A 24,509-nucleotide genomic window follows, 5' to 3' on the forward strand; every position below is an offset into this window, starting at 1 on the left:
ACATTTGGCAAAATTGCAAGAATAATCATCCAGACAGAGAATGGTGCTACTACGGTAAACAAGCTTGGGCTTGTGCTGGACAATCCAAATGCAGGACAGAGATACCGTAACAAGTCATCTTGTGATGCTGACAACTTGGTGTACATAGAAAGGGTAGAGGAAAACCTGAGACAGAAAGGAGTTGTTCGCAGGCAGTTCCCCCTGAAGTTGGCTTTTGCATGTACGATTCATAAGTGTCAGGGGATGTCGATACAGTCGGCAGTGGTCTCATTGAAACGGGTCTTCCAACCGGGAATGGCCTATGTAGCTCTGAGTAGAACGACTACACTGCAAGGACTGCACATAACCGACTTTGATGAGAAGAAGATCTTTGCTGATCCTGAAATCACAGCCTCCCTGGACTCAATGAAGAATGCATCACTGGAAAGTGTTATGCCCCTCTTAAAGTTTTTACAGACAACAGACAAACAGCAAACATTAACAATTATCCATCACAACACGGAAGGATTACCAGCTCACATTGAAGATATCAAAGCTCACCACGAGTTGACACTTGGAGATGTTTTATGTTTCACTGAAACTCATCTCTCAGGCTCTTCTGTTGCTGAAAGTCTCCAGCTGGAGGACTACAACCTGTTCAAATGCAACAGACACCTCTCATACACGAACCGTCCTGACATTGCAAGTAAAGGTGGCGGAGGTGTCACCTTGTATGTCAAAAACCATTTCAAGGCCTTTGAAAAGAAGTATCATCACAATGTGACTGACCTGGAGTTCTTGGTTGTCAAACTGGAGTCCCCTGTACAAGCTTTGATCGCCGTTGTTTACAGGCCACCTGATTACAGTATTGGCCAATTCCTTACTAACATGCTGGGCCTCTTGGAATCTTTGGAAAGAATGGATTGCCAACCTATAATACTCTGTAGAGATTTCAATGAAGATTTTTTGTGCAGCGCAAAGAAGCCAATATCTGACCTTCTTCACTCAAGAGGATATACCCAACTGGTCTGGGCAGCCACCACAGAAACAAAACACACTGTTGGATCACATTTACATCTCCAGGGTGCAACACTGTCTCCAGTCAGGAGTACTGCACAGTTATTACAGCTATCATGATCCCGTGTATTGTGTTTTGAGCAGTGGTTGTGAACACGCTTAGAGCCTGCATAAACAGGGCATGAGCGTTGCCAGGAAACAGTGGTTGTAAACACTGATTATCATCAAACAGATAGCACACCTTCACCTCCATTCTACGTCAAGATGCTGAGACCCCCCCCCCCCCCCTTCATCTGTTAGGCTTGTTAATGCTGCTAATGTTTTTATAAATGTATGTTTTAACGTAACTGTGAAGCACTTTGGGCAACATCGTTGAAATTAAATGTGCTATATAAATAAATAAAAGTTGAAATGCATATTTCACTCTATCAAGCTTGCCATGTGCACTTTTTAAATTCGATCAATCAATTGGTCAGTGTAATGTTTACTATCTTTACTCCAAACACTCCACACAGTTACTCTGCCCACTCCATAAAATTACTCTGCCCAGTCCAATCTTTCCACAGTTACTCCAGCCAATCCAACCACACAACAGTTACTCAAGCCACTCCACCCAGTTACTCCGCCCACTCCAGTTGTAGACTACTGGTGGAGGCAAGAACACTTCACACAATTTCCCCAGAAATTGTAGCTTTTCTAGTTAAGTGTTCTTGCAAAGCAAGACCACTTAATGTTATCTCACATATATATTATTAAGTGTTCTTGCATAGCAAGACCACTTACTGTTATCTCACATATATATTATTATTATTATTATAGCCAAATTTGCCACCCTAACTCCTCCCACAGTTTTTACACTACATAGACAAAAATTTACCAAAACGTGCAGATTGTTCCCGATCGGATTGCTATTACTTTGTGGAACGTTTCGCCGAATGGTTCACGGAATATCGTCGTTCTTGTGGCGAAATTTGTCCCATAGGAATGAATGGCAAAGCTAGAGTGGGAGATGGCAAAAGCTGAAAAATCAGGACATGATTTCTAAACTGCCACCACTCCCTCATTTTCAGGCCCACCTACACAAATCTTATATCAAAATGTTCAGCTATCCCTGCTGCCACTTAAAATGTCCACAGCTAAGTCATAGTCCTGATAGTTTTCACAATATGACCATTTGTTTGCAACTCACGCAGTCCATTAACATTCATTGAAACTCCACTCTGCAAAGCTCACATTTGAAGGGCAATTTCTAAACTGCGACTGTGCCTTCATTGTTAATATCTCAGAGACATACTATACATCAAAATGTAGGTCTGGGTCTTGTGATTCTCACAATATAAACCTCTTCACTGTAGGATTTATAGTTTTTAAAATACGACCGTTTGAAGATGGCAACCGCCAAAATACTCTGACCTGTGCAAGGCTGCAGCAGCAAGTGATGTCATAGACCAGTGATGGCGAACCTATGGCACGCGTGGCACGCCGGGCCCTCTCTGTGGGCACGCGGCCATAGCTTTGCCATCACTGCAGAGTAGGCGCCTGCCTGCCCAAAACGGCAGGCGCCTACTCTGCTTCCGCGTCGGCAGGACCGGAAGCAGGGGGGAGGGATCGAGGAAGCAGCTCTCCCGTCCTCCCGCGAGCTTTGTGGAGCGTTGCCGCGCGTTACCATGGCAACGCTCCACACAGCATCGTGCGGGAGGACAGGAGAGCTGCAGGACCTGTCCTCCTGTCCTGCATACCACCACCGGACCACCAGGGATGGCTGTGTCCCCCCCCTCCCCTTCACCAAAGGTAACAAGAAGGGAAGGGGGGGAATATTGATTTAATAACCTACCCCCCTTACCCCCAGCACCCCTACTCCCAGCACCCCTACTCCCACTACCCCCAGCACCCCTACTCCTTCTACTCCCACTACCCCAGCACCCCTACTCCTTCTACTCCCACTACCCCTGCACCCCTACTCCCAGCACCCCTACTCCTTCTACTCCCACTACCCCCAGCACCCCTACTCCTTCTACTCCCACTACCCCCAGCACCCCTACTCCCAGCACCCCTACTCCTTCTACTCCCCCTACTCCCAGCACCCCTACTCCCACTACCCCCAGCACCCCTACTCCCACTACCCCCAGCACCCCTACTCCCCCTACTCCCAGCACCCCTACTCCCAGCACCCCTACTCCCAGCACCCCTACTCCCAGCACCCCTACTCCCAGCACCCCTACTCCCACTACCCCCACTCCCAGCACCCCTACTCCCACTACCCACAGCACCCCTACCCCCAGCACCCCTACCCCCCTTACCCACAGCACCCCTACTCCCCTACCCCCAGCACCCTTATCCCCCCTTACCCCCCTTACCCCTACCCCCAGCACCCCTACCCCCAGCACCCCTACTCCCACTACCCACACCCCCTTACCCACAGCACCCCTTACCCACAGCACCCCTTACCCACAGCACCCCTACCCCCAGCACCCCTACCCCCTTACCCACAGCACCCCTATCCCCCTACACACAGCACCTCTATCCACAGCACCCCTACCCCCCTACACACAGGACCCCTACCCACCGCAGCCCTACACACAGCACCCCTACCCCCCCACACACAGCACCCCTACCCCCCCCACACACAGCACCCCTACCCCCCCCACACACAGCACCCCTACCCCCCCACACACAGGCACCCTACCCCCCACTCACAGCACCCCTACCCCCCCACACACAGCACCCCTACCCCCCCCACACACACAGCACCCCTACCCCCCCACACACAGCACCCCTACCCCCCACACACAGCACCCCTACCCCCCCACACACAGCACCCCTACCCCCCCACACACAGCACCCCTACCCCCCACACACAGCACCCCTACCCCCACACACAGCACCCCTACCCCCCCACACTCACAGCACCCTTTCCCCCCCACACTCACAGCACCCTTTCCCCCCCACACTCACAGCACCCTTTCCCCCCCACACTCACAGCACCCTTTCCCCCCCACACTCACAGCACCCTTTCCCCCCCACACTCACAGCACCCTTTCCCCCCCCACACTCACAGCACCCTTCCCCCCCCACACACAGCACCCTTTCCCCCAAACACACACAGCACCCTTTCCCCCAAACACACAGCACCCTTTCCCCCAAACACACACAGCACCCTTTCCCCCAAACACACACAGCACCCTACCCCCCACACACAGCACCCTTCCCCCCACACACAGCACCCTTCCCCCCACACACAGCACCCTTCCCCCCCACACACAGCACCCTACCCCCCCACACAAAGCACCCCACACACTGCACCCCAACCCCCCACACACAGCACCCCACCCCCCCACACAACATTACACACAGACACATACACTGCACCCCTCAATGCAGTATATGTGTGTGTGTGTTCAGCAGTCTTTATGTATTCAGCAGTGTGTGTGTGTGTGTGTATTCAGCAGACTGCGTGCGTGTATTCAGCAGACTGCGTACTCAGCAGTGTGCGTGTATTTAGCGGACTGTGTGTGTATTTAGCAGTCTGTCTGTGTCTCGGTGTGTGTATGTATTAAGCAGTTGGTGTGTGAATGTGTTCAGCAGTCTGTGTGTATGTATTGCATTTGTTGGAGATACTAATATAAGCTTAATTTATATCATTATTTAAAATGTTTATAATTTAACTCTCTGTTGTGTTCTTCTTTTAAAACAAAAGTTGTTAACTGTACGAGTAGTTTTTTTCTAAACGTAAACCTCAGTATTCAGGTTTAATTGCCATGTTGGCACTTTGAGGGAAAAAAAGTTGGCATGTATTGCGGTTTGGGCACTCGGGCTCAAAAAGGTTCGCCATCACTGTCATAGACAAAGCCTTTTCTACACCTGCTAATATTTTTATAAATGTATGTTTTAATGTAACTGTGCAACAACATTGCAATTAAATGTGCTATATAAATGATAACAGTTACTCCGCTCACTCCAGTTGTAGACTACTGGTGGAGGCAAGAACACTTCACACAATTTCCCCAGAAATTGTAGCTTTTCTAGTTATTATTATTCTTATTATAGCCAAATTTGCCACCCTAACTCCTCCCACAGTTTTTACACTACATAGACAAAAATTTACCAAAACGTGCAGATTGTTCCCGATCGGATTGCTATTACTTTGTGGAACGTTTCGCCGAATGGTTCATGGAATATCGTCGTTCTTGTGGCGAAATTTGTCCCATAGGAATGAATGGCAAAGCTAGAGTGGGAGCTGGCAAAAGCTGAAAAATCAGGACATGATTTCTAAACTGCCACCACTCCCTCATTGTCAGGCCCACCTACACAAATCTTATATCAAAACGTTCAGCTATCCCTGCTGCCACTAATGTTTTTATAGCTGTATGTTTTAATGTAACTGTGAAGCACTTTGGGCAACAACGTTTATAAATAAATAATAACAGTTACCCCACCCACTCCAGTTGTAAACTACTGGTGGAGGCAAGAACACTTCACACAATTTCCCCAGAAATTGTAGCTTTTCTAGTTATAATATGTTTTCATATTGTGCTGACTATGCCTCTATTGTGCTAACCATTGCGGACACATATTCTTGTTCTCGTTCACATTATTGATTATATTGAATTTGTCATGCCTGTATCATTGTGATTCTTGTTAAATCTATACCACAATTAAAGCAAAGCTTTATGAAAAAAAAAAAAAGAAAAACAAACAAAAAAATCTTAAATTATGACTGTAGTTAGTTTTTAATAAAATGTTAATTGTTCAATATAATTTCTGTTTTAATAGCTAGTGTTTGATGAACTTGTCAGTGTGTGTTAATATAGACCAGGACTAACCAATAGGTAGATCCCCAGATGTTGGAGAACAACTCCTCCCATGATGCTTTGCATGCCTTTAGAATGCATTTAGAATGACAAAGTATAATGGGAGTTGTAGTTCCGCAAAATCTGGGAATTTACCTATTAGGCAAATCTGCTGTAGCCAGAGTGCTTGTTGTGTATGGACCCTATATTCTATACTCTACAAACATGCATACTACTGTGAGTATTGATGCTGACACTGTTGCGTCCAATAAGGAATTTGCCAATATTTGTCTAGTATCCTGTTAGAAAAAGGTATGTGCATGTGTCCTTCACCTGTCCTGTAAACACCAATACTGTAAGCTCGTTTGAGCAAGATCCTCATCAACTATTGTTCCTGTAACATTTTGTGATTGTCTCATTTATTGTTAAATTTCCCCCTCTTATAATATTGTAAAGCGCTGCAGAATAAGTTGGCGCCATATAAATGCTGATAATAATACTTTTTCTAAGGGCAAACCTTTCCACAATAGCTTGTATGTTGGGGAGTTTCTATTGAACGCATTGTTAAATTGTATAGGAATGATTAAACTGCTCTTCGTTGAAGACATAATTACAGAAACCTGAGGCATAACACAGATGACTCAAAGGCCGCAAGCAGTCAGTTACTGAAGTGAGGCTATTGGACATTATTCCGAGCTGTTTGTCATTGCATGCACCAGATCGCCAATTAAACACTCCTTGGCAATTAGAAGGAGATCGTTATATCATATATCAAAGGAGGAGAAGACAGTCAATGAGCTTTTGAAAATATTCAGTTAAAGCAATATGTTTGACCTGTAATAATACCAAATTATTGCTTATCGCACGTGATAAAGAATGGTCTATTAACCAAGTCTGTGCTAGAATACATTTCAAGGTATATCAAAGAAGCCAATTACTTGGCTATTTATCTGTGACAAGCTAAGTGAAGGACAGATAGAGTGATGAATTAATTGAGACGCACAAGAATGTTAAACATGGGTCTAGAAATGAGCTATAAGATAGCATTCTTCTGTCGGGTGTTCTATGCTATAGCAGGACCTGCAATGTTATCTGTCATTCATTCCATACTCTGCAGAAGAGGGCAAGCCATCTCGTGCTCTCCAGCTGCTACAAGCTGCAACTCCCATGATGAATAGCCAAATATTGTAATGCATTACTTGTTCAGTGTAATGTGCAATAGCAGGACTTGATCGGTACCAGGGAACTATGACTCCTTAATATTACTGTTAGGCTCTTAATCTTTCAGTATTTTATAGCTAGAAACTTCCCTGATGTTAAAATATCCAACTATTTGTTGCTTAAATGCTATAAATTCCCAAATAATAGCTGCTTATGGGCATAATAAGGCACAGGTCTGTGCAGGAGTATTGTTTTGGTCATTGACTGTGCTACTGTGGTAAGCATACGTTTGTTGGTGGACAAGAGGGCAGAGGAGGTGAAATCCATGTTTTTTAATGGGGAGAGTAAGCGATATCTGCTTCTATTTGCCAAGATATCTCTTTCTACTATAGTAAGATTCTGTGAACTGTACTCTGCAACACAGCAAGCTTAAAGGGATTCAAAAGTGTTAGGAATACAAATCTGCATTGCGAAAGCCTATAGCACTCTCTTGTCCCCCCCACTCCCTCCCTTGCGGGCCCCCCGTGGAACATTAATTGTTAGAAACTCTTTATTCACTCGATTCCAGCTCCAATGTCCTTTTCTGACATCATCCGATGGAGGACCTAACGCACATGTGTGGTGAGCGCATTAGGCCCTCCCCATAGGAACCACCATGACCATTTCAGTGATTTGAAGTGGTCATGGTGGTATGAGCAGAAACACTGCACATATAGAGTTATTAATTGTGTGCTTGGGGCTAGTTTCACCCCTAGCACACGTGCCTAATGTAAATTCTGTGCATAAAATATGCCCTCCTTGCTCCCCCCCCCTCCTTCCCACATTTATTTATTTATTTATTTTTTACATTTTTTTTTATTATTTCCCTTTTCTGTCCAGTCCACTCACAGGCCCATCATGTGGTCTAAATCACAAGCTTATCTATGAAAAGCCTGTGATTGGCCGCGCAACGAACACTGTGATGTCAGACAGAGGAGGGAAGTCAGCGCCGGTACCTTCTTCTGGTGCTGGATGACCGGTGTGTCTAAACACTTTTTTAGAGCATTTCACCGGGATTACCTCTAAGTAATTTAAATGAGGGCAATTTAATTAAAAAGGAGAATCATTAGGCAGGGTTACAGAAGGCTGTATGCGGATATACTTTTCAGCCTAGGTTTTGATGATATTTAATGTTGACACAAAAAATATGCAGAGACCAAGTCTGACCTGCAGTGACACACTCCAGATGTTTGATTCCAGGCAACTTGTTTAGTTTGGCATGCATAGAATTTCCATTATTTTTCACATTTTCCTGTCTGTCTCACAGCAGAACCAGAAGAAAGAGCTTTTACAGCAAAGCTCCTGTCACTATCAGTTATGCTTTAGTGAGTTCTAAATACTCGCTTAATGTCTAAATACAAATGCAGGTCTCCACGTTAAAAGGCTGAATTGCATGGTTTCCTGCACGACTGAGTGCACTCTGGTTTTCATATCTTGACATTAAATCCATCCTAAAATAGGAGCCTTTCTATCTCTCTCTGCATAGTAAATAGCCGTTTCCCCCCACTGGGATACGGGTGCATCTCCTAGACCTTACATGGAAATTCTCGCCACATCGCAGCATTGTTTTGCAGACAGGGATGTTTGGTTCAATGAAAGAAAATATAAAAGATGTCTCTCAAAGTTGGTATAATTCATCAGGACTTGATCTCAGTTTCAAACCCTTAATCAGCTACTAGATGTAGCAGCCAAGCATGAATTGATAAATTGCCTAGGTTATAAAAGCTCCAGTTTTATATTGTGGTGATTTATTCATGGAGACTTTAAATATGCGAATTACCATATAAAGCCAGGCTACTACAGAAGGAGCATAATAAAACATTCTGTATATATCTTAGCTGTGTAATTTAAAGTCACTATCTCTTAAGCATATCAACTACAAGCAAATCCTTTACAATCTATCCTTAGATTATAAACCAGGCTGCTTGAGCATCATGGGAAGTGCAGTCCGTAAACATCAGCAGAAGGAAGGTTAGCCATTACTTTTGTAAGCTGCACTGATATGAACTCATTACATTATATGTCTCTGTCTGTCTCTGCTGTGCAGACTCTTGGTATGTTTAAAGGACCACTTTATGCACCCAGACCACTTCAGCTTAATGAAGTGGTCTGGGTGCCAGGTCCAGCTAGGATTAACCCTTTCTTCTATAAACATAGCAGTTTCAGAGAAACTGGTATGTTTATAATAGGGTTAATCCAGCCTCTAGTGGTTGTCTCATTGACAGCCGCTAGAGGCGCTTCTCACTGTGATTTTCACAGTGAGAAGACGCCAGCGTCCATAGGAAAGCATTGAGAATGCTTTCCTATGGACTGGCTGAATGCGCGCGCGGCTCCTGCCGCGCATGTGCATTCAGCTGATGACGTCGCTATGGGGGAGGAGAGGAGGAGGAGTTCCCCGCCCGGCGCTGGAGAAAGAGGTAAGTTTAACCCCTTCCTCCCCCTAGAGCCTGGCGGGAGGGGGACCCTGAGGGTGGGGGCACCCTCAGGGCACTATAGTGCCAGGAAAACGAGTGTTTTCCTCGCACTATAGTGGTCCTTTAAGTAAAATATATTCGGCAAATATGTAGATGGTTTACTTGGGAATACCTAATAATGCTTTGTCTAAATATGTATGAATTCCACTTAATATGTATTATCATGTTCATTACAAATAAATTATGAAAATGCAAAAAGTTATTTTTATTGTTTAAAGAGACAGCACTTATGCAAAAAATATACTGACATGTTGCTGAATTGCAGAATTTGCCCACCTCTGCCAGCAAGTCTCTGCAATAGTGGTGTTTCTCAATTGCAGTAAATGCAATTTCTTATATATCTGAGAATTAACAACACAAAAGATGTTTTCTGAACTTTGAATTGATCTGTAGGGATATCTGAGGGAGCAGGTGTATATGAATTAACCAACACTTGAGCAACTCAAGGATTATATCCATGCAACAATTCGAGCGTTAGAGCTTCAAACATTAAAGGGTCACTACAGTCACCAGAACAACTACAGCTTATTGAATTTGTTCTGGTGAGAGAAACTTGGCACTTGTCAGAGAAAATGCAGTGTTTACATTACAGCCTACAGTGATAGCTTCACTGGCCACTCCTCAGATGGCTGCTAGAGATCCTTCCTGGGTCATGGCTGCCTAAAATGCATCCAAACATTCAGTATCTCCTCCCTCTGCATGCAGACACTGAACTTTCCTCATAGAGACTTTTTGATTCAATTCATCTTCATAAGGAGATGCTGATTGGCCAGGGCTGTGTTTGAATCATGCTGGCTCTGCCCCTGATCTGCCTTTTTGTCAGTCTCAGACAATCCTATGGGGAAGCATTGTGATTGGATCAGGCCACCACTGATTATGTCGGCAGACTGCTTTTTTTTTTTTTTTTGAGGCAAACAGCATGCAGAGCTACAGCTTCTGGCTTGAATACAGTAAGATTTTTACTATATTTATGGAGGCATGAGGGGCCCAGGGGGGCTAGATGGTGGTTTTAACACTATAGGGTCAGGAATACATGTTTGTGTTCCTGACCCTATAGTGATCCTTTCACTAAAATTATGAACAATGCAATTGAAAGAGCCCGACTTTGTGAGGCGGCAAGTGGAGAGCTCATTTAAAATATGCTATCTTCTGTACCTAGTCAAACTAATCTCCATACATTAAAGGATCACTATAGGGTCAGGAACACAAACATGTATTCCTGACCCTATAGTGTTAACACCACCATATAGCCCCCCATGGGCCCCTCATGCCTCCATAAATATAGTAAAAATCTTACTGTATGCAACCCAAAGCTGTAAATCTGCATACTGTTAGACTCAGAAAAACAAGCAGTCTCTGACATGTGGTAGCCTGATCCAATCACAGTGTTTTCCCATAGGATTGGCTGAGACTGACAAAGAGGCAGATCAGGGGCAGAGCCAGCATGCTTCAAACACAGCCCTGGCCAATCAGCATCTCATCATAGAGATGAATTGAATCAATGAATCTCTATGAGGAAAGTTCAGTGTCTGCATGCAGTGGGAGGAGATATTGAATCACAGGATGCTATGCACAGTGCTGCCCTGTGCTCTGCTGACAGCAGATCTGAGTGGATGGAGGCATATTAGGCCTCCATCAACTCCGAAGTCCCTCTGGTTCACTCTGAGTGACTGCAACTGGAGGTGTTCCTAGCTTTCAATGTAAACACTGTATTTTCTCAGAAAATACAGTGTTTACATGAGAGGCTGCAGGGAGCTATAGTTCTCACCTGAACAACCTCCTTAAGCTGAAGTTGTTCAGGTGACTATAGTGTCCCTTTTATCTTCTGCTATGTTAATTTACTGTAATCACACATATGAGGCTGTTGCAGATGATAACAAATTCTGACTTGTTTTTGTGCTTAGATTGTCCCTTTAAGTTAAACTATTTTTTTGGATAGCATAACAATTTTATTCAGTGACAAGCATTTCTAATGTGGAGTTGATATTTCTTCGGTATTATTCAGCCTCACTGATTAATTCTCAGTTTTGTTTACCTATGCTGATGGAAATGTCATATTAATGTCATTATGTGTGCCCACCTAATGCAGTTTAGGTCAAATTATAACATTTCTCTGCCAGTAAGTGACACAGATGGCTCCAGAATCAACATAAAAAAGAAATGCTTTATAATTATACCAAGTGAATGCCAAAATTGCTGTTATATTCTGTGTATGTAGGCTCCGAAGCACACAACGATATAACAGGAACTATTGCTTTTTTCTCTTTTTGTATTGTTGTCTAGCTGAAGACGACTGCCTGGCAGCTCAACCTCCAGATGGCTCAAACCACCCAAGCAAAAATGAAATCTCCCCAGGCTGTAATAGAACTTGGAGTTAGCACTGAAGACACAAAGGTAGGAAGGCACATCTGTTGCTGAGCTGGCTCTGCTCTCTCAATAGAGCAAAGCATAAGATCATGTCTTTATTTTTGCACTTTTATTTAACCTGCTCTCAGCATTTATGTTAAGGAAATGGGTTGAAGAGGTTAAAACAAATATATGTTTTTAATGTTTAGTTTTTTTGCTGTGATTTGCTCCAGTGAACTGTACCTTTGCTTTGTTGGCCTTTTGGGCTGTAATTACAAGACAATGAACCTGCGGGGGCTATTTTAAGTTGAAAATTCCCTTTGATATCGGTCAAAGATCTCACTTGGAAGCATGGCGCGTGGTGGGTTTTGGCAAATTATAAAAACTAAACAAACAAATAATAACCTTAATCTTCTCATAAAGCTGCATGTGGTCTCAAGGATTAAGAACTAATTTTTGTTGTTGCTTGAAACACCATCGATCTGTGGTTTGTCAGCACAAATCTCTTGCCTGTGCTTGGTGGGTTGTAAATTAGTTGACCTGCTTTTCATCACCTGTCTTTTCAACAACATTAGTGAAGAATACACAGTGAAGAATGCTTTAAAGTACTTTAAAAAAGAAGATTTACTGCAAGAATTTCTGGCTAATTCTGGCTATTAAACCACACAGAATACAGCTAAACAGCCAGTCATAGTCACTGAATGGGAAAACCACAACTGTGAATGAAGTAATGCAATGTTGCAAGGCTTAACACAGAAATTAGAAGAGAATTTGCCTCACAGTCAGTTAGGGAAATTGAAAAGGTAATCCTGGTTCTTAAAGGTGGTAAGTGAGCAAGCTGCCTGTGTGCTTTGACATTAGTACTCAAATGTGAGTTAAAATGACTCTTCAAGCACCATCACCATTAAAGAGAGATGTATTAGTATGGTTCCAGCATGCCCCTGACTCCCTCACCCAGTTAGGTGTCAAACAGATTTTGAGTTGACAAACCTTGGGGCCCCAGGCACCCGTGACCCCACCCTTGGCCCTGCTTACTCAGGCACCAGTGGCCCTACCCTTGGCTCTGCTTCCTCAGGCTCCCGTGGCCCTACCCTTGGCTCTGCTTCCTCAGAAACAAAAAGCCCTAATCTTTACTCTGCTTCCCTGGGCATAAATGACTGTGGCTCCATGCAGCAATTTTTGGATGGACGCTATTAAAGAACGGCATCAGGGACTCCTGGTAGTTCCTGTGCATATTGATTGTTTAAAGGGACTTTAATGTCAGAATTAAAACTATTTCAACAGTCCAGTCTCTACTAATGATGACTAAGGCAGAGATTACACACTTCATTCTAGCCATACCAATTAATACCATCAAACGGTGCTGTGATAGGCTGAATGCGGTCAGCTGACATTCTCCAGCCAGCCACTGCTGTCATTGGTGCTCAGGCTAATGCTTCCTCATTATCACAAGTAACACAGAGGGAATGGGCTGTTGGGACTCTCACTTAGCATTAAAGCATTTAAAAGCAGTTTAACGCTAAATGGAAAGACCACTCCAAGCATACACTATAGACACTATCACCATCTCAATGAGATGAAACCATTACAGTTGTCCCTTTAAGGGGATATTACAAGGTTTCTCAGCAGCAATACTGTATCTGAGTGTGACAAGCTGTCAAAGTGATGGTTTCCTCAGCTCAGCACAGTTTTGGAGGCTTTATCTGTACTGAGTACACACTGTGATCATGCCAGTAAGATTCCCAGCAACACATACCAATATATTCACAGGCATTGTGATGTCTCTGGAAACCAATCACTTAGTAACAAGGCATGCTCCATGCTGTAGTGTAAGATTATGATTAGTGTTCGAATTAGGATTAACATTAATGTTGGCATAAAATGGCTACTTCAGGTTAATCTAATTACACCCGCAGCACAAATGACACTAGCAGTCCAGAACTCTGTTCTTGGCTGGCATTGTCAATTCTGTGAATAAAATATATCTGTTGTCAGTGCGGACTACAAGGGAAAGCTAGCTCTCCCCTCCCACCCACTCTCCACTCCCTCTCGCTTCCCTCAGTTCCACATTGTTTGCTTGTTTTTTGTTTGTTTTTTTTATCTTAAAAAACACTCACTCCTTCCCACTCTCTCCCTCCTACCTCCTTTCCTACCCTCTCATGTGATTGGACTGAGCTTGGTTCCAAGTATCAAGAGAGGGTGTGGAATATCAGCACCGGGAGGTTTGTCCAGCACTGGATTCCCGGTAAGTAAAATAATTTTTTTTGCAGGTTTTACTACAAATTGAGAGTACTCCATTGTGCCCAACACAGGGCATATTATACTGGAAAGGTCCCCTTTCTCAAAAAAGTTAATGTAACCCTTTAATACTAGGATTTGGGTTAGGTTTACATCTGTGAACAGTTTTAGTAGAAGCTTTAAAATTCAATTAAAATATTAAAGGACCACTATAGTGCCAGGAAAACATACTCATTTTCCTGGCACTATAGTGCCCTGAGGGTGCAGCTTTATTCCAGTGCCGGTCGGGGAGCTCTCCTCCTTCTCTCCGCCTCCGAACCTCCCTTTCGGCTGAATGCGCATGCGCGGCAAGAGCTGCGCGCGCATTCAGCCGGTCTCATAGGAAAGCATTTACAATGCTTTCCTATGGACGCTTGCGTGCTCTCACTGTGATTTTCACAGTGAGAATCACGCAATCGCCTCTAGCGGCTGTCAGTGAGACAGCCACTAGAGGATTTTGGAGGCTGGATTAACCCAATTATAAACATAGCAGTTTCTCTAAAACTGCTATGTTTATAAAAAAAAAAGGGTTAATCCTAGAGGGACCTGACACCCAAACCACTTCATTAAGCTGAAGTGGTCTGGGTGCCTAGAGTGGTCCTTTAAGCATAACAATCATATTTGTATTTGTTCAACCCTTTTAAGGTGGAGGCAATTGTCAAACCTCTGACCCAGAACAAAATCTGGAATGTGTGCCATTTGTTCCACTATCATTTGAGTGCTTCTCTCTAAGAGCACTTATGCATACTATATATTGGCTTTTAAACCCTACACCAACCGAACCCTTAATCCTATGCTAACACTAACTCTAACCGTACATCTAACCTTACCTTATTCCTAATTTTAATCCTACACTATACTTAATATTAAACAATATTCCATAACTCTAACAAACATCTAACTGACTTTCCTAGCTAAAACAGTAGAGAGCTGTTTGTGAGTGTCATCTCCTGGGTGATTGTAGCACGAGAGGGAAATCTCCCTCTCATGCTTCAGCTCCAGCCAGTTGTCCCTGCCCATCACTCTGTGATTGGTGCTGGGCAGTTAGCAAAGCCCAGCATTGATTACAATCATCAGGGTGACATACAGGGTCTTTTCAGACACTGAGGAATTTCCCTCAGAATGGGGTCAAGCCAAGAATCACCAAGGCTGAGCATGATTGGATGATTGGTGTAAAGGGCTGCATTCAGTGATCACTTTGACGACTGCACACAGCTTTCTTTTCAGTCTGGGGCCACTAAATATGGCCCCTTCTGACAGAGGGGAGCTTCAGATATCTTCCACTGTGAGGAGGGATTTAACCATGCGCACAACAAAACAATCCAACTGATGTTAAAGCCCTCTATTGTTAGTGCGTATGGAAAGTCCTATCGTTAAGGCATTAAACAGTTCCATAATGCCATGGATAGAGTCTGGTACCCTACCTTATTAAAGCTTACCCAGCCACCACTAGCGACCCAGATAATGTCAATTAACTAGATATCAACATTGGTATATTAGGTCATTTAACAAATATGGCTAAGTTATATGGGTGTAAACAAATATTATTGTAAATGTTGACTTAGTGCCTGACGAAGTGTTAATTGGCATAAGAAACATTAGAAACATTTAACCAGAGTAATCTGAATGTACCTTTCCTGGTTAAATACTTTGTTATTATTATTATTTTGTCTTCATCCTTGTTGCTTACAGCCTTTTGTATACTTTGGATGAGTTAATGAAGTTAACTTTTATATTTTGTTCACAAATTTTTGTGGGTAGAGGTTTTGTTTTCTTTTTGGCATCCCCCTTTGGGGGTCTGTCAAAGCTTTTGTTTTATCTCTGTGTGGAAAAGGGGGGTCTCATGACAGCTTCCCCAGGATCCAGGACACATAAGGCAACAAGCTATGCAAATAATGTCACACTGTGTTTTTATTTTGGAATTCAGGCCTGCCATCACATGTTTTTCCTCCACGTAGCAGAGTAATTAATGATTAAAATATACTCGTCTGAAAAATAAGTGAAATTACCATACCAGTTATAGATTCAGTACCTATCCATAGAGATTTAAAGCATCTAAATTGTTTATAGACTTTTAATTCTTAAATACTAAAATCTTTGTGCCACGTAAGCTAATTATGCTAATCAGTTCATTCAAACTAGGTGTTTTTAAGTAACTCCATAATACAGCACTAACTGTTCTTAAGTAGCATTTAAAATTAACCTTCTAATGTAAGTGTGAGTTCTAAATCCTAAGCTAATTAAGTAATAAACATGGTCTGTAGGATACCAAGTATCTTGACTTCTTAAAAGGCAATTCTGATTCTCAAGCACCTTAAAGGGACACTCCAGGGACCCACACCACTTCTGCCCATTGGAGTGGTCTGGATGCCAACTCCCACCACCCTTATCGGTGCAAATGTAATTATTGCAGTTTTTATAAACTGCAATAATTACCTTGCAGGGTTAAAGGATCACTATAGGGTCAGGAACACAAACATGTATTCCTGATCCTATAGTGTTAACACCACCATCTAGCCCCTCTGGGCCCCTCATGCCTCTATAAATATAGCAAAACCTTACTGTATTCAAGCCTGAAGCTGTAACTTTGCATGCTGTTAGACTCAAAAAAACAAGCAGTCTGCTGACATCAGAAGTGGTAGCCTGATCCAATCACAATGCTTCCCCATAGGATTGGCTGAGACTGACAAAGAGGCAGATCAGGGGCAGAGCCAGCATGATTCCAACACAGCCCTGGCCAATCAGCATCTCCTCATAGAGATTAATTGAATCAATGAATCTCTTTGAGGAAAGTTCAGTGTCTGCATGCAGAGGGAGGAGATACTGAATGTTTGGATGCATTTTAGGCAGCCATGACCCAGGAAGGATCTCTAACAGCCATCTGAGGAGTGGCCAGTGGAGTTATCACTAGGCTGTAATGTAAACAGCCTTTTCTCTGAAAAGACAGTGTGTACAGCAAAATGCCTGAAGGTAATGATTCTACTCACCAGAACAAATTCAATAAGCTGTAGTTGTTGTGGTGACTATAGTGTCCCTTTAAGTAATACTCTAGTGGCTGTCTATGAAACTATTTATCTATCTATCTATCTTTCTATCAATCAGACAGCCACTAGAGGGACCTCCGTGTTCTTAGAACACGAAAAGTGTTTTAAACGACACTGGACGTCCTCACGCTATGCATGAGGACCTCCTGCGTTGCCGGAATCCCCATAGGAAAGCATTGAATAATGCATTGAATTATGCTTTCCTATGGGAAGGTCTAATGCGCGCACATGCGCATTAGGTCTTCCCCGCCGGCTGACGTCAGCAGGGGAGGAGTGTGGGTGGAGCCTGACCCAGCACTGAGGGACATCACTGAAGGAGTTTTAACCCCTTCAGCAACACGGGATGGAGAGGTGCACTGCAGAATCCTGTAGTGCCAGGAAAACTGATACGTTTTCCTGGCACTGGAGAGTCCCTTTAAGAAAAGATTTGGGACTATACTTGTGTTTACTAAACAAATTGCAAATGTGAAACATAGAAACATAGAATGTGATGGCAGATAAGAACCATTCGGCCCATCTAGTCTGCCCAATTTTCTAAATACTTTCATTAGTCCCTGGCCTTATCTTATAGTTAGGATAGCCTTATGCCTATCCCACGCATGCTTAAACTCAAAATACCCCATATAAAATAACCAAGGCTGTTCTCTTTTGCAAACGTATGCAATAATGAGGGTTATGTGCCCACTTATGACATCTGTTAAATATCTGAACTTTAATATGGGGATCCTATAACCAGGGCCGCCATCAGGGCATGACAACGGTTGTCATGGGTCCGGCGGTCCTGGGGGGCCCGGACTGCTCAGGTCGTCCTGGCCCCACATTCAGTGGGAACATACCGGGTCGCAGGGGGCCCTGCGACCCCGGTATGTACCCACTGGGCCAGCCTCTTATCCGGGGGGGGACCAGCAGCCGGTCACCTCAGGGCCCCCCAGAGGCTGGCCCTGCTGACACCCGGCGGGCGCACGAGGGAGCACTCTCCTCTGAGTGCTTCCTCTTCAGCTCCCTCGCGCACCGTACTGATGCCGGAGCCGGAAGATGACGTCATCTTCCGGCTCCGGCATCAGTACGCTGCGCGCGAGGGAGCTGAAGAGGAAGCACTCAGCCAGGGAGAGTGCTTCCTCGCGCGCCCGCCGGGTGTTAGGAAATTTGAGTGAGTGGGGGTGGGGGAGAGGGAGGGAGGGAGGAAATTTGAGTGAGTGGGGGTGGGGGAGAGGGAGGGAGGGAGGAAATTTGAGTGAGTGGGGGGGGGGGAGAGGGAGGGAGGACATTTGAGTGAGTGGGGTTGGGGGGGAGAGGGAGGGAGGACATTTGAGTGGGTGGGGGTGGGGGGGGAGAGGGAGGGAGGACATTTGGGTGGGGGGGGAGAGGGAGGGAGGAAATTTTAATGAGTGGGGGGGGAGGGAGGGAAGGGAGGAAATTTGAGGGGGTGGGGTGGGGGGGAGGGAGGAAATTTGAATGAGTGGGGGAGAGGGAAGGGAGGAAATTTGAGGGAGTGGGGGGGCAGAGGGAGGAAATTTGAATGAGTGGGGGGGAGAGGGAGGGAAGGGAGGAAATTTGAGGGAGTGGGGGGGAGAGGGAGGGAGGAAATTTGGGGGGGAGAGGGAGGGAGGAAATTTGGGGGGAGAGGAAGGGAGGAAATTTGAAGGGGGGAGAGGAAGGAAATTTGGGGGGGGGGGGAGGAAGGTAGGAAATTTGGGGTGGAGAGGAAGGAAATTTGAGGGAGGGGGAGGGAGAGGTAGGAATTTGAGGGGGGGGAGGAAGGTAGGAATTTGAGGGGGAGAGGAAGGGAGGAAATTTGAGGGAGGGGGAGAGGAAGGAAATTTGAGGGGGGAGGGAGGAAGGAAATTTGAGGGGGGAGGGAGGAAGGAAATTTGAGGGGGGAGGGAGGAAGGAAATTTGAGGGGGGAGGGAGGAAGGAAATTTGAGGGGGGAGAGGAAGGACATTGGAGGGGGGAGAAGGAAGGAAATGAGAGGGAGGGGGAGAAGAAGGAAATTGGAGGGGGGAGAAGGCAATGAGAGGGAGGGGGAGAAGAAGGAAATTGACGGGAGTAGGGGGAGAGATTGACATCCATCACACACACACAATGCACTCCTTGCACACAGAAAAACACAATGCATTACACACAGACACACATACACAAGCAATGCATCCCTTACACACAGCAACACACAATGCACCCCTTCCACACATTCAGTGCATCCCTTACAGACACACACACTGCATCCCATACATACACAAACTCACCTTGCAGCCCTTACACATACAAACACAGATTCACACAATGCATTCCTTACACACATCAGGACATCCCCCCCCCCCCCCCCCACACACACACACCCCTGTGAACAAACTCATTGGTGGAACATGAAGGTGGACCCTGGGACCCAGACCTTGAGCTGTGTAAAGGGCCCTCAAAAAATGGAGCTGCTTCTCGTTCTCCCAGAACATTGATTTTTGTGACCACAGTTACAAACCGCCTCCAGAGAGCCTGTTCTACACCAGACCAGTGGAGCCAGACGGCAGCTGAAGCCCATCATCATCCTCATCTGGTTGTAAGTAGGCAATCTAGTATATTATTCGTGGCACTAATCTCTAATTTACCTCACATTAAAGGGACACTATAGTCCCCAGAACCACTGCAGCTTAATGTAGTGGCTCTGGTGTCTATAGCCTGTCCCTGCAGGCCTTTTATTGTAAACACGGCGGCACTGCAGCACTGTGTTAGTTAACATGGCAGATCATATGGGTGGGGCACTGTGATGTCACATGGGGGGGGCGGCAAACTTTACTTTTGCCTAGGGCGGCAAAAATCCTTGCACCGGCCCTGCAGACACTGCATCCCTGTGGGCGGACTGGGGGGGGGGGGGGGGGGGGGCGGGACTCGGGTGCAGGCGCCGGGGGGCCCAGACCTTGAGCTGTGTCAGGGGCCCAAAATTTCTGATGGCAGCCCTGCCTATAACTTCTCAGAAAATGAACTATATATAGGCTATTGCGATTCTCAATTTATGTAACTTAATACCAACTGGGCTTTTTCTGTATTCTCCCACATCAGGAGTCATGGTGCAAATATAATGTTGTGTGTATCCGTGTCAGAGCTGACCAATAAAATGGTAAATGAAACTGTCAGAACATTCCTGGGTAAATATCCTGAGGGTGTCTGCTTTCTACAACTATATTTGTTTGTTCAGCAGGTTTGTATTTGCTCACTGCTTGTAAGCTTAAAGCATAGCTCCCAGCATTTCAAACATACAAAGAGGGACACTTCACTTTTAGGGGTGTGAATGTGGCCAGGGGTGGGGTTGTTCTGAGAATATTTTGGTGAGTTACTTATAATTTATACAGCTAAAATGTAAGTTATAACAATTATAAATGTAAGTTATAAATCAACAGTTAGATAAGTAAATAAACTGTGCGTACTTGAAAGAACCATGAATAATATGTAACATTAACATGATTCACTACAACATCAGTTAATAGGAAACAGCATAACATGGCAAAGAAATGTGCACTTCATATTAATGAGTGCCTCTGACTAAAGTGGTACTACTAGCGCTTAGCAGTAAAAAAGAAGGAAAATTAAATAGAGCTTGCACAGGTCCAATGTAGCGTCAATTCACCGCTTCCAGAGATTGGTGAGCGGAAGCAAGAAGGGAGCTGTTGAGGAGCCAAAGAGACAGAATCACATTGTTTCTGTCTCCTCCATTCCTTTACTGGAGTACATTTTACTTGCAGAAATATTCTGAATTAAATTGTGTAAAACCAGGGTACCAAATGACAGCTGGATTCAAGTTTCCTCTGTCCAGGAGGGTATGTGTGTCCTACACTACTTGCAGGGCTTTAAATGTTACATGCCACTGCAAGCTGGAGAGCCCATGACATAATCACCAGGGATGAATTTCTACTTCCTAGGGCTAAATTTTCAATTGTCAATGGCTAGTGGCAAGTGGAAACTGACCTCACGGACCTCCAGCGTCAAAAAAGATACCCATAGGAAAGCATTGAGTAATGCTTTCCTATGGGCGGGTTTGAATGCGCCTGTGCCTCTGGCCACGCCTGCGCATTCGACTCCACTTGGGAGCTAATGTCGATAGAGGAGGAGAGGGCACCAGGGATGAATTTCTACTTCCTAGGGCTACATTTTCAATTGTCAATGGCTAGTGGCAAGTGAAAACTGACCTCACGGACCTCCAGCGTCAAAAAAGAGACCCATAGAAAGCATTGAGTAATGCTTTCCTATGGGCGGGTTTGAATGCGCCCGTGCCTCTGGCCGCGCATGCGCATTCGACTCCACTTGGGAGCTAATGTCGATAGAGGAGGAGAGGGCTCCCCCGGCGCTGGATTAAGGTAAGCAAATAAATGGTTAACTATTTATTTGCCATTGAAGGGCCATAGTCACCGTTTAGGTAACTAGGGTTCTATAGTGTTAGGAATACATATTTGTATTCCTAACGCTATAGCAGTGATGGCTAACGTTGACACCATAAATAGTTTCTGGACTACATCTCCCATGATGCTCAGCTAGCATTTAGAGTCTCAAAGCTAGCTGAGCATCATGAGAAATGTAGTCCAGAAACAATTTATGGTGTGAAGGTTAGCCATCACTGCGCTATAGTGTTCCTTTAACCCCTTCACAAAAACGTCCGGTAACGACCGTGGAGGTACCTGGTATGTCCGATAGTAAATCCCCACTTACCTGATCGCTGGTGATCCACAGCCTGCGATCGCGATGCTGGGGTCTGCTTTTGAGCTCAGGCAGACCCCCTCTGCCCGATCCAGCCCTTCCATGCCATGTAATCGCGGGTTTCTTGCGATCACATGGCCGGAATACCCAGCTTGTGCAGTGCCTGCAGGGGCAGTGCCTGAGCTCTCAGGCTGTCCCCCTCATGCCTGCACACACGTTTAAAAAGTAAATAAAAGTTAATAAAAGTACTTAGATCATATATATATATATATATATATATATATATATATATATATATATATAAAAAGTACTTTTATATGCACATGCACATACATACACATACAAAAATCATTATTAAAAATTTATTTTAAAATTAATCTATATAATTATATTATATATATATATATATTATTAAAATATTAAAATACACTTAGAATAATGTTAATTACCGGTATATATATATATATATATATATATATATATACAATTATAAATAAATATATATACATACAATAAAAATAATCAATAAATTTAAAATAATAAAATACATTTTCAAAAAATTATATAAGAATTTTAAAAAATATATTCAACACATATGTATGTATATTATATTATAAAATTATTATTTTTATAATATATTATATATATATATATATATATATAATTTCATTATAAGTGTACTTTGAGATATATACACATATTTCTCAAAATACACTTCTAATGAAATCATATATATGTATAATATATTATTTTACGCATGTATAAAAGAAATAAGTGTGTGTGTGTGTACATATATATATATTTGAATACCGTCGGTTGTCTACTTTTACAAACCGTATGCCATGATGGGGTTAATTTTCATTTCTGGGCTGCTATACGGTCTCAAAGGCAACATTGGCCCAGCAAACCAATCTGGCAAATTTCAATATGCAAACATGGAAAAGGGGAAAGCCCTACATTTGACCCCTGTAAGTTTGCAAAAACCTATAAAACCTGTACATTGGGGGCACTGTTGTACTCAGGAGATGTTGCTGAACACATATTGGGGTGTTCTTTGTCAGTAACACATAACAGGAACTGAGAATACATGCCTAAAATACAATGTGAGTGGAAAATAACACAAAAACTGACTACTCGAAGGTTTGACAAAGATTGGTGGTAGAATTAGTGCATGGAAATTGTTAAAATACCACCATTTGAAATACCCTATAGTGTCTACTTTTCAAAAATATATGGTTAGGTGGGGGTAAATTACATTGGCCGACCTCAAAAATGTCCCAAATAGGACATGGGTGTATGATGACCAACTGTGAAAACTCCAGGTTGAAAAACTGGAATGCGCACCCTCCAAATAAGGTATTTTAGCCCGAGAACCCGACACACCTATACATGGGTGGTATTACTGTACTCAGCAGATGTTGCTGAACACATATTGGGGTGTTCTTTGGCAGTAACCCTTAAAGTCCTAAGTACATGTATTCTTAAATTGCTATGTGTGTCAAAAAAATCCATTATTATTTTTTATTTATTTTTTATTTTTCATAGATTGGTGGTAAGATGGTTGCATGAAAAGAGCATGAAAGAGTCAAAACACCCCAAGTTTAATACCTTAGGTTGTCTTCTTTTAAAAATGATATGTGAAGGCTTATTCAGGGATTCCGAGAGATATCAGTGTTACAATGTAACTTGCGTTAATTTGGAAAAAAAAATGGTTTGGAAATAGCAAAGTGCTACTTGTACTTATTTCTAAACTCAGGACAAAATTTAGAAACTATTTATCATGGGTGTTTTTTGGTAGTTGTAGATGCGTAACAGATTTTGGGGGTCAAAGTTAGAAAAAGTGTGTTTTTTTTACTTTGTTTATCATATTTTATATAAAAAAGTTATAGTAAATTATATGATGATGAAAATAATGGTATCTTTAGAAAGACTATTTAATGGCGAGAAAAACTGTATATAACGTGTGGGTACAATAAATGAGTACGATGACAATTACAGCTAAACACAAACACCGCAGAAATGTAAAAACAGCCCTGGTCCTTAACGGTAAGAAAATTGAAAAGCGGTCTGGTCACTAAGGGATTAAAGAAGCAGTTTTGCTGTTTAGTTCTTGCTCCTGCATTCTCAGTACTGAATTATCTGCCATTTAGGTGTTAAATCACTTTGTTTATGCAGCCATAGTCACACCTCCCTGCATGTGATTTGCACAGCCATCCTAAACACTTCCTGCAGAGACATCTAATGTTTAAAGGAACACTCCAGGCACCCAGACCACTTCTGCCCATTGGAGTGGTCTGAGAGCCAACTCCCACAAGCCTTAACCCTGCAAGTGTAATTATTGTAGTTTTCATAAACTGCAATAATTACATTGCAGGGTTAACTCCTCCTCTAGTGGCCTCTAGTCTAGTCTACTAGACAGCCACTAGTGGGCACTTCTGGGATTCTAGACCTCCAGCGTCGCTAAAATCCCCATAGGAAAGCATTTCCAATGCTTTCCTATAGAGAGGTCTAATGCGTGGCAATGCCGGCGGGCGTGATCGGTCTCCCCCGCCGGATGACGTGGTGACGGGGAGGAGCGTGGGTGGACCCAGAAGCAGCGCCGAGGGACATTGGCGCTGCCTCAGGTAAGTCACTGAAGGGGTTTTGACCCCTTCAGCAACCGGGGATGGGAGGTGGGAGGGAGAGGGGACCTGCAGTGCC

At 43.8% G+C, this 24,509-nt stretch overlaps 1 protein-coding gene across 1 annotated transcript in view; it reads left to right on the forward strand.

Annotated features, from left to right (window-relative positions):
* The window catches only part of COMMD10 (COMM domain containing 10), a 392,963-nt gene that overhangs the window by 96,934 nt on the left and 271,520 nt on the right, over positions 1–24,509 (forward strand). Inside the window, exon 6 of the mRNA XM_063456932.1 lies at positions 11,744–11,854. Within this exon, the coding sequence (XP_063313002.1) occupies positions 11,744–11,854 (111 nt within the window). The remainder of the gene's footprint in view (positions 1–11,743; positions 11,855–24,509) is intronic.

Source organism: Pelobates fuscus, chromosome 5, assembly GCF_036172605.1.
Source record: "Pelobates fuscus isolate aPelFus1 chromosome 5, aPelFus1.pri, whole genome shotgun sequence".
NCBI classification, from domain to species: Eukaryota; Metazoa; Chordata; class Amphibia; order Anura; family Pelobatidae; genus Pelobates; species Pelobates fuscus.